Genomic DNA, 18,118 nt, shown 5'->3' on the forward strand with positions numbered 1-18,118 from the left:
AATCTTTCTGACTTTGATTTTTTTATTTACATTTTAAACTTTTACAAAACAACTATTTTTAAGAACAACAGGACTGCAAAGCCAGAACACTAGCAAAGATTGAGAACAACCATAAACTCTTAAATACAGAGTGGTCTCGTCAGTTTTTAACAGCCAACTGTGGAATATGATCCAGTTAAAACACTCAACACCACCACAAACGTCAGTTCCCCGGATACAGTGTGTGCAGGTTGCATTACTATCTGGGATGTTTTTGTACAGGTTCTCCAAACTACAGTTTAAATACAATATCAAAGACACAAAGTACAACAATCTGTCTCAAAGCAGGTTGTAATCAGGCTGCCTACAGTATAAAGAATATGCAACATAGTATGAGTGTATATACTGGATATTTATATATATACACACACATTGCAGACAGTCACAAAGTGAAGACTACCAAGGCCCCGCCCACTCCCAGGCTAAGCTGTTCTATTCACATTTAACAAGAATATCCAAAGATGCCATGAAACAGCAACCAGAATAGAAAAATCACCAAAAATATATATATATGCCATTATGAAGAGCTACCAGTTTGGGGGGTACTTTTTGTTTTTTATTATTTTCATACTTTTAAATAAATGGTATGGACTGGAAAACATATACAACATCAAGTGTACTCGTATAATCAAGATATCTTTTGAAACATTGCACATAAAAAAGGGATAACGTACAGAAAAGAAGAAGAGGGCATGCTGAACAACAGATCGGATGAAGAGTCGGCTACAAAATAAGGCCTTGACAGAACATACCACCAACTCAGCACATGCTCTCTTTCACGTCACGGAACGACACGAACATGCAACCTTCCCAAACAAACACAGAGGAGCTGAACACAGCCAGTCGTTTCATGTCAAAGCTTACAGATGTTCACAGATCAAACGGGCTCGCTTTCATTCAGTCACATTAGATTGAAACAAAATGATACATTCTTATTTTCTTTTTCATATATTTATATTTTATATATATATATATATATATATTTTTTTTTTTTTAAAAACGAAAACCTTTAAAACGACACCGGTCCATTTATTGCACACCATTGGTTCACAAAAATATTTTGGGCACTTTGCGTTTCGACAAACAGCAGCATTTCATTATAAAAAAGGTGATCTGAATACACACACCAACACAACAGATGAAAAGCGTGACACACACGTGGAGAATAGAAAACTCTCTTTTTTTTTTTTCAATTCTGAAATTGTGCAACTAGAGTTAATAGGTCCACTTACTAAGGCTAGCCTCTTCAACGCACAACATCATACAGTGTTGTAAAGGGCAGAACAGCAGGACCCCTCAGCTAAATAACATGGACCGCTTTGAATGATTATCTCTTTCTTTTAATATGTGCAAGTACTGATTGCCACGGCAAATCCCCAATAAGAGAGAGAACATTTGGTCCTAGAGGAAAAAGCTCGGTTTGCACCCAGAGAAAAAGGGCAAATGGCACGACATTTAAAAAAGGGCTGAACGGATGGCACGGGGCGATGCCGCTGCTTCTTAAGACGGCTCTGATTGGATTCTCAGCAGTATTCATCCTCACGTTTACAATCGAGCTCGTGCACCCTGCTGGAGTGAGTGCAAGAATGAGCTGTTTGTACGACTTTTGGGGGGCGCATGGTGAACCTAAGCACAGAACCCAGCTGCCGTCAGTAGCATTCGACTCAAAGTTCAGGCGCAACAGAATCACAAGCCTGTTGGCACAATGCGGGTAACAGAAAGTCTGACCCGGAAATCCACATTTAAAATAATCAGTAACACGAAGAACGGCCTGCGTGGGTAACATTTCCAAAGGTTCAACTCACAGTTAGCAGACGGGTTACTTCAAAACAACATTATCACATTAACACTCGACAGCCTCGTGATCACACTGGGTCACTCCTGCTTCCTGGGCTACAGTAACTGTACACTCACTGAGCAGTTTAACAGTTAATGTAAAAATACTCCTCGTTACCGTGACGTCACATATTAGTTTTAGAGTTCAGAGTCTCGACGTTAGCCAGCGCAACGTTACTGATGAAAGGGTGGAGAGCTAATCATCAACAGGAGCAAAGTTTGATGTTTCTGATAAAACTCTGAAACACGAGCTTCTTTGTGGCTTTGGCACACAGCCTGTCATGTTGGTCACATACAAATGAATTTACTGCACCAAGGTCAACACCCATATATGTGAGTTGCTGCGTATTAACAAGCTTCCACAGTCGGCCCCCAGTGGCCGTTAGAGGAACTGCAGTTTTTAGCACTGCCACCTGCAGGTCACCGCTCGGTGTAATTCACTGCCACGTGTATCCATAAGCTGTTGTTACAAAGCTTATACAATGGTCGTTGTTACAGGGGATGTAGCGGATGTGTGCCAGTGGCAAGAATTCAAAAGTTGAATTTATAGCAGAGCTGCTGTATTCAAAGCAAACGTGTTCCCAGTAAACTGCTCAGCGAGTGTTAATGGTAGTCAGGGAATCGTCCCCTTTGTAACAACTAGAAAGAAAAAAACGAAATCCTGGTTGAGCTCAGAGTCCCACAGAGCCGCAAAGAAAATCACGCTGTCAGTGTAACATCGCTCCAATAGTCAGGATGCAGTGTCCAACGCACCTGCTGAGCCACGTGAACATCTATCCAATGAACTGCCTTTGGAAAGAAGGCTGGGATGCTACATTGCCATATCACATTTGGGAATATATAACACTGCAGTCGTTGACGACAAAGTAACAATGTGATTTTTTCAGTCTCGATTTGTATCCATTTCGTTGGATTACAAAATAAAAGTCGCTCTAGTGCCGATCCAATCTCGAGATATTTGACGTCACGAAGTCTAAACAGGAAAATCGTATACTGCACAGATGTGTTCGGGAATACTTTGTCAAGTAATTTCAAAAAATGAAATGTGTTCATACTGATCAAAGAAATGCACATACACACACCTGACATATCATTTCACAACAACCAACATTCACAGCATTCAAATAGTAAAACTACAGTACAAGCTATTGCAATATAGATAATATTGACATTTAACAGTTTGCCTATAGCAACGGCACTAAAGGAATAACACAGTCTCTGCCAATACAAACTAGCATCAGCACTACAAATGAATACAAACGTTTTTTTCCAAAGACTTGATTTGTCACTGTTGGCAAAGCAAAGAGCTTTTCTTTCTCTACACGGTACTTTGTTAAAATGGGAACTCTCAGGCACTTTCCAAAAGTAGAGCAAGGCTTCGATTTAACAGACCTCGAATTGGCTAAGACAGAAATGACTTTAGCTTGTGCTGCATTCACGTCATATGGGAAAAACAACCTTCCTCCTTTAAGTGACTCATAAAAAAACTTTCGAGCGAGATCTTCTGACCCACTGAAATCTCACATCAACGGTGAAGGTTTATGAAATATTATATTTGAAACAAAAACAACCCCACAACAACAACAACAACAGCTGACATTGAGTTGCTGGGTTTGGTGAGGTGTTCAGCATCTGTGTAGAGAAACGCCAGTCAGTCGAAGTATCAGAAAACTTCAATCGCAGCGTCCTGACAGTTTCACACGATGAGGCGGCAACATCCAGTCGTCCCAACCGATATTCCCATATGACATGACTGCAAAATAAGACATAATGGGCAAGTAGAAGACTCGAATCACTTTATGGTAATGGAAGCCACCTCCTTGGCCCGAGCATGTTGCTGCTGCTCTTCTTCAAACACCTCTGGGGAACTGCCACCCACGCTGTTGTCCATCTTGGTCTCCTCTGTCATGGGCGCCGTGTCATCGGCGTCCATCTTCGGGGAGGCTGGGGCTTCCAGGGGATCCAGGGGCTCAGGTGACAGGAAGCCAGAGGAACTCTCACAATTCTGGGTGGAGGAGGAGACCTGGGAGATGACGGGCATCTGCACTGAGGAGGAGGACGAGGCGGGGGTGGTGGTGGAAGCGGAGGTGCTGCCCGGGTAGACCGGATGATGCTGGGTCTCCTCCAGCTCGTACTGGACTCCCAGCGCCTCCTCCTCCTCCTGTACCTGGCTCAGGTAGTCGGGCACGAGGAAATCACTGCGTGGACCAAGAGAACACGTTAAGTTCCCCGTCACCCGACAATAACTGCACATGTGATTTTCACAAAAACACACTGTAAAATACTTGTATATACATATACTGTAATACACAGAACATATGTCCACGTGTCTCCCCATGGAGATGAGCTCTCTGTCACTGTGACCACCAGTAGACCAAAAATGTACCGATGACACTGCGGCTACTTTCGGGATGAGGTCTGGGTATTTATAGACTTTATCCCGATGGTAACACCGAGCCAACGGAGGAGACTATCGAGGGGCAGTGGGTCTGCAGCCAACAGAGCTGAAAAACCTGAAACTAATCTCCAACAAGTTCTATTAATATTTAAGTTAAAGATTTATCCCACTGTGCTGCAGTTAGTCCTCTATGTGGAACAAGACCACTCTCCCTCTTCTGATTGGTGGCTCCTCGGAAACAGACGATTTGAAGAGAGAGCCGTGTGCCTGAGATGACCACGTTAGGGTTAGGGATTGTCTGTGCAACAGCACAAACAGCTCGGTTTAAAACCTGTCTGTGATGGTCCGAAGCCTGAGCTTTGGAGTACTGTGCAGAAGTCTTGAGCCACCCTCAGGCTGACTTTTTTCTGTGCCGCTTCTTTTGGTTATTATTGAGCTGAATCATTCCAGCGTTAAAAGGCCCAAACTCAACAGATGAATCAGTGCTAACACCCAGGGACCAGTTTAGGCACTTATAGATAGGCTGCTAGAGCCTATCAGTGAAACATGTTTCAGTCAGTGGTGTTGAGTTTGCCATAATTGATGGAACCATGAATGCAGAAAAGCACCATCAGATTTTATCCACCATGTGGAAAGCCTCTGCTCGGCAGCAGCGTCGTTCTTCAGCGTGACAAAGATCCTGCCAATGCAGTAAAAGCTTAGACAAACCACACCGAGGACCAGTGAGAGCCCAGAGCTCCGTGAAGCAGTGTGGGATCATCTTCAGAGAGAAGGGAATGAAATGCAGTCCAAATAAGAGCTTTGGCATGTCCTTCCAGAAGAATGGAGAAATGTTCCTGAAGCTCAGCAAGTCACTGTAACAACCTCCTATTTTCCTAGCAGAAAATATATATAAAGAAATCTGCTCAAGACTTTTGCACAGTACATCAAACTCCTTTGAAACTTTGTCCACCTTCAGCATCCAGATAACCAGGAAACTCATAATCGGGCCGCTAAAAGCTAAAAGCTACTCCACATGTTCCATCATCAGGGTCACACGTGTAAGGTCTGTTGCTTGTATTTCTTTCACATGGTAGCAGATTGAAAACGTCTTCAGGGGTAACTTTCAGTATTTTACAACTGAAAGAAAAACATCGTAAACTGTTGCAGCTCCTGAGCGTTTGGAAACAGACGGCGTCATCGCCCTCTCTTTAGGTAAACGTTGGCGTGATTGGCTCTCCCTCATAAACACTGGGTTTAAACAGCGACGGCGTGCCTGAGACGACCATATTTACTGACATCATACTGAGACAAAAGTGGAAAAACTGTCAGAAACTAAATGTTTAGAGCAACCCAAAGCCTGAGGCTTCAGCTTAATTGTACAATCACTGTACAGTAAATATAACGCAGACAGTAAAACAGGGATAACAGGCCTTCTATGACAGCACGCTCTATCGTAAATAAAAATGAGTAAGGACGAGGAAACATGTTTAGAGTGTTTTTCTGTAGTTACAGCATAGTTTAAATTTGTTAATAAATTCATCATCTTTGTGATGCACCTTCATCTGACTCAGTCATTAGTGTAATAACAGCACTGATTCAGTGTGTGGGATTGGTGGATTCATCCTTTACATGAACGTTTGGTACAGGCAAACATACGAGATACAGAAACTGGTGCTGCCTGAGCCAAAGTGACACCGAGCTTTCATCACATGGTTTCCATGGATGTTCTTTCAAACGTGTCATTGCCGTCGATCCTGCAGCTGCACATGTGCAGACTGTCAAACTACGGCTGCCACAAATTATTATTTTGATAGTCAACTAATCAGATCGTGCATCCATTGGATGTTAAAATTACAGCTGACTGCACCAGCAGCATCTGCTCTATCATTAGCTTACAGCTGGAAGCGTTTAAGGTGCTCACTAAAAATAAAAACAGATGATAGTTTATTAACTTTTAATGAAATTTGAAGATTGTTTCGGTGAAGTTTAATAAACTCCTTACTATCTAAAATATAACAGGACACTGGAGTAAACTCTCGACCGTCTCACACTTCTGTTTAATCTGTTGTCAGTTTGATGTTTATTCAGCTGTGTGAAAACTTTAATCTCAGCCAAACCGATTTACTCAGGAACAAATAAAACACTGAAAAAGCCAAACAGTAACATTTTTAAGTTATCTTAAATTTGCCGTTCTCGCCGGCTCGAGTGACCCTCGACCTCACGGTCAGCTTTCGAGCTGGTGGGTAACAGACGTCTCCGAAAACGTCGATAAATCGAGCAGATATTTGAGGTTTACACAGCTACACTCTCGCCTGAAAATATGTTAAAAGTTTATTTTGTGACCCAGAAAGATTAATAAGAGTAATATTAAAACTAAGTAGCTGATGATGAAAACAAATAACCTCCTAGATTTGGTTAAAGAAGCAGAGATGACAAAGGCACCACACACAGTACCTGCTACAGTACGCTATAGTTTCTCAGGCGTGCTTATTACTACGAGTTATAATTTGGACAGTTACTCTGTGTGTTAAGGAAACTCAGTAAGCTCTTGTTTGTACTCTCGATACTTCACTTCATCCTCTTACTTCTGGAAATCTTTCAGTCAGAGCTGAAACAAATTTGAGGTATTTGTAATTTCCTCTCAGTGGTGAATGTTAAAGGAACAGTTTGACATTTTGGGAAATGTCTCCACTCACTTTCTTTACTGACACTTAAATGAAAAGCTTGAGACCATTCGTGTGCAGTAAATGCAACGCTACAGCCAGGAACTGTTTGCTTAGTGTGGCATAAGCTGGGCCAGTCGAACGGTAACTAAACTACCAGCAGCGTTTACCAAAGTGAGCTGGTGATGAACTCCGGAGCCTGCAGCAGCTGGGGGACTGGTTCCTCTGCTGCTACACCCAGCTCACAAGGCTACTATTATTAGCATCCCCCCTAGGGCTGCCACGATTAGTCGACTAGTCACAATTATGTCGACTATCAAAATCGTTGATTTAAGAGTGTAATAACGGACTGAAACAGAAGGTGGCAGCACTGCATCTACAAGGACGCCAGCTGACGTTAAACACCAAAGAAGAAGAAGCAGTGTCCGGTATCATAGCTGTGTCCAAATTCAGAGGACACATCCTCCTGCGGCTGCATTTGTAAGCCAATGATGTCACAGCGACGCGACAAAGGATGTCCAAATTCAAAGACTCCCCCAAATGCGGCTGAGAAATGGCAGAATTCACAGCGCAGCTCAGCCAGTTCCAGTTTCCAACAATGGCGGCAGCTACTTAGTTTTAATATTACTCTTATTATGAATGTTGTTGTTTGGCTTTTTCAGTGTTTTATTTGTTCCTGAGTAAATCGGTTTGGCTGAGATTAAAGTTATAGTTTTCACACAGCTGAATAAACGTCAAGCAGACAGCTGATCATCAGAAGTGCGAGACGGTCGAGAGTTTACTCCAGTGTCCTGATATAGTTTAGATAGCAAGGAGTTTATCCAACTCCACCGAAACAATCTGCAAATTTCATTAAAAGTTAATAAACTATCATCTGTTTTTATTTTTAGTGAGCACCTTAAACACTTCCAGCTGTAAGCTAATGATAGAGCAGATGCTGCTGGTGCAGTCAGCTGGACGTTTTACGTCCAATGGATCTGATTAGTTGAGTATCAGAATAATAATTTGTGGCAGCCCCATCTACAAGCATATGCATGTAATTGAATGACTGTTGTTTATTCAAAGAGAAACTTGAAATGATATTCTCTGTTTTATTTCATTGCTGGGACCAGTTACGGGGCACGACTCCCAGTTTTCCCATGTTTTGAATCATGTGGCAAAGGGTTTCCACACCTGCCACAGCACACAGTGCTCCGTTACACAGCAGTGACCGAAACAAACAGACAGGCCAAAGTGCTGTGGACAAGGCCTTATTATCAGTATTCACATTTACACCACAGTTATCAGAGCGGTCATGACGTTTGCATTCAACTCATCAGATAATCCTTATTCCCAAAATATAAAACAATTGTGTCAAAGCAGTTAAAAGTTCCCCAGTAAATACAGACACACTTGATCTAAGCATTCAAATCATCTGAAAAACAGTTGTACAAAGCCAAAGTCACGACAACGAGCCTTCTGTTAGAATCTAAACTCAACTTTTTTCTCATCCAGGTGAGATCTGAGTAAAGATGGGGGCGGCGCCCCCTGACTCCTCACCTGCTCTGGAAGTAGTTTGCTAGTTCGGATGCCTCATGGTTCAGACTCCTCAGGTGTACAATTAAATTGCCAGAGTTGGTGAACATGGCGCCGCACGTTTTGCACTCATAAATCCGCGGCTTGCGGATTATGTGTCGGGAGACCCTCATGTGGTGCTTATATTCACCGAAGGACGTGAATGTGGCGCTACAAATCTGGCACCGGAAACAGCGTTTACCTTCGTGCTTCAGCCGATGCATCTTTAGGGAGTAGGCCCGTGTGAACTTTTTCCCACAGCGGTCACACTGGAAAGGTTTAATGCCTGGAAAAAGAGACAAAACCACGCTTGCTGATCTGAACATTAGCATTACACAAGTGTTTGTGTCCACGCGTGTGAGATCACAAAAAGCCTTTGCTAAGGTTTTTTAGATCAGAGTCTCCTTGAAAGTCTCCTTTGTTTCCTGAGGCATTTACAAGAGCAGCAACTTGTATCGTTTAACCTTTTTATTAAAATCTTCATTGGCAACTTCACAACCGAGAAATGTATTAACCCAGTTGTTCTTCTTGTCTCCAAGTAAAAAGACAACAATGTCTCAAAAAATGTCTCAGAAAACAAAGGCTGCAACATTTTTGTTTACTTCAAAGGGGCGTGGTGCTGCGCAGTCATATATGAAGAATCTTGTGATGCGCTTGCTTTCATATTTCACCTACCGGAGTGTATGAGCATGTGCTGTTTCAGGTTTTGAATGCGTGTGAACCGGACTCCGCAGGTCGGACACTGAAAGGGCCGGTCAGGGCCGTTGGTGCCAGGCCGTGTTGAAGGACTGATGTAGAGATGGTACGGATACTGAATACCTTCCAACCTGAAACACAAACAGAGGACTAGTCATTGATGTAGTCCAGTCCCAGTCTACAGTACAGAGCTCTAATCTATCATCAAAATGCCCTTCTTCTATTTTAACAGTGTTGACAGCGGATCAGGGTAACAACTCGACATGCACGACGTAGCAAAAGTGTGAGCATGAACAAGCATGTGCGTGCACCTACAAGTACCGTTGTTGCATCTGCTGGTTATAATATAAGGAGTTAACAGAAAGCACGACCCTAACCAAGTATATATGTGTTTATATGTGTCGTGTGATTAGTGACGACAGCGATGTGCGCCACACTGAGGAGCGTGCTAACATGCATCACACAACGACCATTCTTTAGATTACCGTGCATCATTTAAACACGACGTCTTTATTATCTAACCAGGTGTGGCCCAGACGTTCAGTCGCGAGAGCCGCGTCTATATGTTCTTTCCTACTTTATGATTGGTTCACAGCGAGTTTCAACAAATCACGATACCTCTCATCATCTTCCGCATGTCCTCCAGCGTTAGAGGTGCTCTGCATTGACGGTAAGCCCTCTGACACGCCCTCATCCATCGAGCCTGGGAAGACGGAGGGAAGAAAATGACTCACGGTAGCTGTCGACTGAAAATAAAGCCTAAAGCATGACATCTTGGACACGGTTAGACTAACACACTCTTTGAAGGCTAATCCCCTGCTTCGGGATTGATGCTGCTGGATAACAAAGCACTGTGCAACTAAACAGTTTAGGAAAAAATGACGAATGTTTCCATTTCCTTTTTTTATTTATGGAAAGGCAGAAAAGCCTTTCAAGCTGAATTTGGACCAGTGGACAATAAAACTTTCCACTGAGACAATACAAATAAAAATCCAGTGGGTGGGGAGGCAGCTCTGGGAGCAGGGCGAGGCAGGTTTGACTGCACACTTTGCAAAGCAGCGTCGTCTTAAGTGGGTCAGGACACAGCCCCGTTACACCAGTGAGAAACACAATATGCACATCGAAGTTTTATCTAAGCCGAACGTTTTAACCAAATATAATCGGCGCACATATGATACAACAATGCACCGTGAAGGTAGGACGAAGACGGTCACCTATGGAGGAGGACTGTGGACTGATGAGGAGCTCCTCTTGGACCTGTTCGCTCCCCGGCACCGTCTGCTGGTCACTCAGCGAGCTCTGAGAGGCACTGACTGGCTGTGACGATGCTTCCTGGACCTCTTCGTCACTGAGACGCTCCACCTTCACCCTTACATCTTCCTCCTCCGCTGCGACAGGTGAAGACACCGTCTTTGAGCTCTCGCACGTTAGGAAGTCGCTGAGCCGACGGCCAACCACTACCTCCGAGGTCCCCGGGGTTCCCTGCTCCAAACAGCGAGGGCTCTCCGGCAGCTTCGATTTGTCCGAGTGAAACCTCCGGTCGATACCGAAAGGGAAAGTCCAGGGGAAGGCCAGGGAGGACTCCACGGGCTGGGCTGCGCTGTCTGAGAACGAGGGCGATGGGTTGGGGATCTGAGGGGAGGTGGTGACCATCTGTGTAGTGCATTTGAGCGGACTCTCGGGGGAAGCCATCGACACAAAGCTTTTGCGTTTCCTTCGCGATTCGCGGCAGATGGGAACATTTCTTTCCATCACGCTGCAATCGGACGACACCGGCGACACGCTGCCATCCAGCGGTGTCAGGGCACAGTTTGACGAGGCGCTCTCCGGTGCCGATTCGTGAGGTTTATCCGCTCCCATGTTGTTGTTGTTATTGTTGTTACCCGGAGTCCACAGAATACTTGACTTCATGAACTCCGAACATGTACTAGCCACAGCAAACATCTGCATGTAACTGGCAGCTGCCAGGACGTCGATGATATTCTCCGTGCTGATGGAAAGCGTCGACGTGTAGGCGTACTCCAGCAGGGGAGCGAAACCGCTAACCGTCACGTGGTGAAGGTCCAACACAAACTTGTCCTCCTCCTCTGGCCGGCCCACCAGTTTGGAGCGGAAGAATTCACTGCAGCAGGCCAGAACCACTTTGTGGGCCAGGAAGAGCTTGTCTTGGACTCGGATGGTGACATCGCATAAATGACCCTCGTTGCGCAAAGCGTTGAGCTTCTCGAGCATCTCCTGGCTGTGCGAGGTCGAGCTGTGGGTGAAGGTTTTCACCCCCATGTTGGAATTCCTCTTTATCCAAAGGAAGCGTGTCCTGCAGAGACAAAAAGCCATAAATAAATGCTTCCGTTTGGAAAAAGAGTAGTGTTACCGCGCCAGTCCTTTCTACCGGTAAAAGAAACAGATCGCTGTGAATGAACATATACTTTGGATATTCTCCAAGATCCTTTTTAAACCTTAACCAAACAATGTAAAAATGATATACCGTCTAGCTGCTGGTCAGGTGCACGACTAATTACACGTCTGTGGATTTTAGACTTTTGACAGATAAAACGAGGAATCTCGTTAAAGGGCTGCTACTCTGAGTCTACAGGTGGCAGTTTCTCACATATTCACACACTCCAGGCAACGCATGAGGAGAAACTCTGGTTCTGTATCAGCACGAGGACACTGACAAGCAGACTGGGAGGGTCAGGGATCAAACCACCGGCCTCCTGAGCCACAGAGAAAATAGAAAAACACTCATGAAAAGATTTTCCTTTCTTGTATTCACTTTTTGACACAAAGCTGTTGTTTATTATAAATCAGTTATAACTCAATCACACCACATTCCCTCACAGCAGCTCAAATTAAATCACTGTTCAGTTCAGCTCAGGCCAAGACGGCTAAAACTGATTTTCTTTCTACAAGCTGTTGCATTTGGTCCGGGTCGGAGACCAGTTAGGCCCTTCTGTGGTGCGTAACAGTTGGCTGTGAGCTTCAGCAGGTGTAGCCGTGAGCTCGCTGCCGCCCGGGAGTGTCTTCGCCTGCTCTGTATTCACAGACATCCTTTGGTGGAGGTTCAGTTCTGTAGGTGTGCAAGGATTAGCTTTCCTTCCAACACAGATCAGAAACAGCGAGAGTCAGGGCTTATCTCGCCTTCGTGTTCACTGCCCTCCTCCCCAACTTTGTGACACGTATCTGGTTTTCACTTCACTTAAATCAGCAATCAACAGAAAAACACTGTAAACAGACACATTTTAGGAGCTGAGGAAGTGCGTGACCTCAATCAAATGAATGAGGTTAGATTACAGCACTGACCAAAATATCACCATCCTCATGTAGTTGCTGTTATACTATAAACTATACTTTTGATAGTTGCAGCAGTATGTCATTACTCATGGCTATGATGACTACTGAATAGTTGTTTTATATGTAGTCATCAGGCTGTCTCTGCTGCTGTTACACTTCCAAAGGACTAGGCTGGGTTTTAATAATCGATTCATCGATTAAAATCAATTCTGGCTTGGATAACGTGATATCGATTCATTAAAATCCTGAATCGATTTTTTAATATAAATGTATTTTGCCCAAAACGCCAGAATCTCAGGTTAAACCTCACAAAATTTCAACAACCCCCAAACAGCTAAAACAGTAAATGAGGGCAGGAACACGGATTCTGCACAGAGACGTAAACACAAAGCTCGGACCCGCCGACACATCAGAATCAGTGAGATGTGACTTTCTCACCGACGGCACGGACACGGTCGGGGCTGAAAGCCGACAGCTCGCTGACTCTGATGTGTCGGCGGGTCGAGCTTTGTGTTTACGCCGTTTTTGCGCTGATTCTGAAGCTGTTAGTTTGATCTCTCTCCAAACAATATTGACTGAACCAGCAGCAAAAGAAGATCCAAACTACGCTTCACATAAACATCGTCATGGATTCACTCTGACTTTTACTGTTTTGCTTCCACCAGGATAAAATCACACTTCATGCACAGCTCTCTCTCTCTCTCTCTCTCTAACAGTTTCCTGTCTAAAAATCTGTTTTCTGCATTATTCGCTTGCTTGTTACGCACAAGTTTACCGTTGTTTACAGCCTGTCGGCCGCTGTTTTTGTTTTCCTTTCACTTACTTCCGAAAAGAAAACCTAATTTCTGCCGTTCAATACTGAACAAATTTATACTTTTTAAAATTATGCAAAATACAAAACGCTGTGTCTGTAATAAAACCGCTGTAACATCAGTGGTGACGTTCATGTGTTGATTAATGGTTTTCTTTCGTTTTTGATGTACTGCAGAATATTTGTATAAATCCCAGAACAGGAAAATCACCTTCATGTTTTTCTGTTTTATCTTCAGCTGCTTTGACACAAAGGCCTCTGCTGTGATGCTCACACCTGTGATAAAGTCTGGAAAGTGTCAGCTTCCTTCTTATAGATACAAAAATATGTAAATGTACTGAACTGAATTATAATATTTCTGACTGTGTGAGGCAAAATTTCCCAGATTTAAATCGAATCGAATCGATTCTAGAAATCAGTGGCGATACCCAGCCCTACAGAGGACCAGTAGAAGATGACACATTAGTGTGTCACACCACATCACTATGTCTTAAAATGACAGTGTGTGTGACGACCAAAGAAGAACGATGCAGAATGAATAATGTGACAACTTCAAAAAGTAATCGCACTCGCACTTCAATTTGAACACCAAGAAGCAACAGGACATTGAAGACATTTTAAGAGCCTGTTTTGTCTTTATTTTAGTTTGAGACTTTTCTACTGACCCAAACTTTACATGATTATTCTTTAAATCATTGTCAATGTGTCAAATCCAGGCTGAGCTGTCAAAGACTCGGGTGTGGAATCACTGACTTACTCAACAATCAGAAGTACAGAAACACAACGAGGGGTCAAATATTACCCTGCAAGACATGACGTCGAGAGCAGAGACAGAGGGGGACAGGCAAGTGCTCGATGTTCAGAGGACAGTGGATAAAGGTAGAGAGGAATATAACAAGGTGCTTTCTGAGGGGAAGGTGAAGGGGGGCTGAAAGCAGGCAGGGGTAGGAACGCAGAGGACCAAATGCCAAGTTATGTAACAACAATCAAAGCAGATGCGCGGCGATGCGAGCCAGACCCATGTGGAGGCCAGCGCACTACAGGACGCTCAAGCAGCTGTCTGCGAGACGTGGATTCTCTGAGGCATGAGATTTTCCATCAAACAAAAGCTCGAGTGAAGGGGCTCTCACAGGGAGAGCGCACTCTCCTTCACACGGCCTCACCAAAGGAAAATACTCTTGGGCCATGTTGGCCCAGTAAAGGCAAAGTGAATTATAGATTTGGGCTGCGGTGGTGCAACAGGAGTCTGAACCAGCAAACAGAGCATATTAGAAAACGAGCTTTAATTCCACCACGAGGTTAGACTCCTGTCAGAAGAAGAGATTTCTGTTAACCTGTTCAAATCAATGTTCTTTAACATGAAGCTGAGATGGCAAACAGACATTTCACAAGAAAAAAGGCGGTGCTGATTCGAGGGAATCATGGAGCGCCGGAGTGCAAGGACCTCTACTTCTTTATATATTTATATATTATACCATTTACCTATGAAGTCAGACGACACAAATCCTTTTCAAGAGTGAATTCAAAATACCAGACAATATTTTTTTCATTCAGACGCAGAAACATAAAACGTTTGTTACACGCTCTTATTTATTTACAGTCTGCGTGACTCTGCTTGAATCCACTGGTTGTTCTCTTTGTAGCATTCACAGTACGTGTTTTCAACAGCGACGCTGCACAATCCTCTTTGGTGGGCAAACTGGGCAATTTGGACACCCACAACATGGTTGAAGGGTGTCTCTACATTTTAAATTCTTCATTCAACTGTTGTTGTAAATGCCAATCTAGCAGTAAATAGCTAATATTGGCAAATAATGTCAGAAATAAATTGGTCAGGTTTCACAACAGGCATGTCTTAAATCTGTGCAATGTTGCTAAAATGAGAAATATCCTGTTTCAGATTTTCAGGTTCTTCTAAAAACTCCCTGAAAGTCTTGACTTGATCCAAAATGCTGCAGCCAGGTTGGTTCAATCCAGAATTCAGGGTAAAATCCTTCTTCTCTCAAATTTATGAACGATCAGGCCCCGTCCTGCCTTAAAAGCCTCTCTGGTTTCTCAATAGAGCACTACGCTCTCAGTTGTTTCTAAAAGTAGAACGTGAGGCAGAGCCCGTGGATTCACAGGACACGCCTGTGACTGTAAGTCATTAGCCAATGGTCAAGTGGAAAACACCACAGCTGACCAACGTTTATAAAACAGGCTTCATTTTTTACTTAGTGTGATGTCACTCATAATGGGTGACGAACATAAGAAAGCCTTTTCACCCCGACACACTTCTGTAAGACTGGGAGTCTCTTAACAATCACACCTGTTGCCACCTGGTGGCCTTCAGATTGCAGGATGGTGGAAGCTATGTCCATCTTTCTTACCGTCTAGATAAAAAACAAGAGAGAAGATGTATTTGAAGAAAAGAAATAATTGCATCGACGCCCAAGTTATTCCAAAACGTGTGCAGAAAAATCAATAATAAATGTTATTCCTCCACATATGCAGCATCTGCCCGGTGTGCTAACCCATGATATTACCCGCCTCGTCAAACTTCCCTCTGACAGAGACACTGAAAGAATTCTGAAGTGAAATTCATGGGAGAATCCTGTAACGTCCAGAGGAACAAAGCCTTTTAAAGTGCTGTTACGGGCACTTGGTAAACTTCTGGCTGCTCGCTTATTCACAAGAGATTTTTTTTCTTAACACCAGGAGCTCTTCCTCACTTTGTGTCCTCCTGTGATCAGACCAAGGCCCTTTCACTCATTAGAGGACTATTTAAATCACTATGGAGGCACTCTAAAGTTAATTTAGAGAACATTTCAAAATGACTTGTTGAACACGCCATAATAACGTTGATCCTCATGTTAAGTTCAAACATTAGGTTTGACACTCTGAAAGAGATTTTTATTTTTAACACAAATTCTGGAGGAAAAATGCATAAATATACTTCTTTGTGACAGCTACTTAAAAGTGAGCATGATTGTTTCCCACATTAGACTCTGGATTTGTTTTGATGCTGTTTATTAGTTTATTAGTAGGTGAATAATAAGACGAACAAGCTCGCATGCAACTGATTAAACAATGACAGACGACAGGGTCGAGGGGGCGTGGCCTTCATCCTGTACTCATACTAATTGCATTGCATGAAACCAAAGTGAGCAAAGTGCAGGACTATAACAGCAGAAAGCTGAGAATGTGAATAAAACAAACAAACAAAGAACGACTGTTTGTGTGTGTGTTTCGAGTGGGTGTGCATCTCAGTTTCAAGTGGACAAGATGCTCCGCGAACATGATTGCAACAACAATCACAGTTTAGCAAACACTAGCTAACGGTGTCAAAGAGACGCCGAGTTTGCCAGGAGGCGATTTGAATTTTCAAAATAAAAGCCAAACGAACCTGACAAATCATTTGAAGCAAATGGGGCACGTTAATGTGTGACAGTTACTGGTGTCGTTCAACGGGTTTAAAACACAGTTGTTACCTACAACTTGCACGACGTAAAGTGATTATTTCTATTATATGACTATAATAGCCATTTATACTAGTCATCATTTATATTCATGTGTTATTCACAACTATTGCTGGTAGACCTGTGGTGTTTTTTTTAAGTTAGCTTTCTGAACTGCACTGCAGTCTGAGATTTTACCAATCTGCATAAATACTAAGACAGAAATATACAAAATAAGAGAACATTTTTAATTGACTTCATTTATTTTGAAGCCGACGTATTCCCATTTCCGTTTTGACCGCAGACTAGCCGCTGCACTTTGACGCAGCTGCTCCACGGGAGCTAACTGGCATTAGCTGCCAAGCTAGCAATAGCTGAGACAACACGGCGCTCTTAGTTGGTTTGTCTGTCGTTTTCAGTGTCGAGAAAGCAACACAACCAGACAGGAATATACACACCACGGTTAGCGTTATCAGGCACAGCGGACGAAGGTAGTTTACCTTCTCGGGTGAGGCCTGTGATAACGGATGGGCCTCGGGTCGCAAACAGCTCAGCTGACAAAGCAGTTGGAGACAGCGGTGTGCCCTGCCGCTCTTCTCCGCTCCCTTCACATTCCTCGCTCTTCCAGCAGTTGTCAGCCTGCCAGCCGCCAAAAGTCGCGCTTTAATTAAGGCTCACATGAATTCACATTACAGCAGGCTGGTGTTAAAAGTTGCCGAGGTGCAGTTTTTACCCCTTTGTGCTCCCCGCTGTCCTTTCTGCGCTGTATTTGTACCCCCACAATGCAACGCGCATCTCCCACTGTACTGTACAGTACTGTCAGAAACAGGAAGTCTCACATTAAGCTGTGTACGCACACCTCGGGGCAGCTTGGGGGTCCCCACTGTTTGTATGCATTTGTGTGAAGTTTATATTTTCTCTATAGAGATGTTCATAGAATCACAGCATGTGCAAATCTGCTGTATTTGTACATTTTCTCGTCTTTATATTATCACATCTATTATTTAAAGTAATTTGATAATCTTTTACTTACAATCTGTGATTTTGACTTTTGGAAATTCTGATTTTAACTCTTCTAAATCCTTTTATATTACAACATCCTGTGTTTCTTGATGCCTCTATTTATTGTAATTTTTAAATAAAAATGATGGTGTGCAGTTCAGGAGCTCCTGTTAACCATGTAAACCTCAGACTTTCAGTATAACTCGGGGTCATGCCACCTGCAGAAATACTCTTAATGAATCTGCAGTGGTTGGACATTAGTGATGGGCAGGAGTATTACAGTGGGTGATTTTATGGAGTCGGAGAAAAGTCTTCTGTATCTGAATAAGACTAGAGATGAAGTAAGAGGACAGCTGCACAACTGGTGAATATCTTGGGACAGGATGTTGATGTGGTGGAAGAGTACATA

At 43.4% G+C, this 18,118-nt stretch overlaps 1 protein-coding gene across 3 annotated transcripts; it reads right to left on the reverse strand.

Annotated features, from left to right (window-relative positions):
- On the reverse strand, positions 1-17,511 carry zbtb44 (zinc finger and BTB domain containing 44). Of its 3 annotated transcripts, XM_040006390.1 has the most exons (7): positions 17,441-17,511; positions 17,208-17,346; positions 10,383-11,482; positions 9,787-9,871; positions 9,148-9,299; positions 8,458-8,758; positions 1-4,073 (listed from the first exon to the last, which is right to left on the reverse strand). In XM_040006390.1, the coding sequence occupies exons 3-7, from the start codon at positions 11,446-11,448 to the stop codon at positions 3,668-3,670; spliced, it is 2,010 nt and encodes a 669-aa protein (XP_039862324.1). In that variant the 5' UTR covers positions 11,449-11,482; positions 17,208-17,346; positions 17,441-17,511; the 3' UTR covers positions 1-3,667. The 3 variants fall into 3 exon arrangements, with proteins under 3 accessions (XP_039862324.1, XP_039862323.1, XP_039862325.1); XM_040006389.1 differs by lacking the exon at positions 17,208-17,346 and having other exon boundaries at positions 17,441-17,481; XM_040006391.1 differs by lacking the exon at positions 17,208-17,346 and having other exon boundaries at positions 3,937-4,073; positions 8,675-8,758; positions 17,441-17,480.
- Between the last annotated feature and the right edge of the window lie 607 nt (positions 17,512-18,118).

Source organism: Simochromis diagramma, unplaced genomic scaffold (assembly GCF_900408965.1).
Source record: "Simochromis diagramma unplaced genomic scaffold, fSimDia1.1 OVJJ01000024.1, whole genome shotgun sequence".
Classification (NCBI taxonomy): Eukaryota; Metazoa; Chordata; class Actinopteri; order Cichliformes; family Cichlidae; genus Simochromis; species Simochromis diagramma.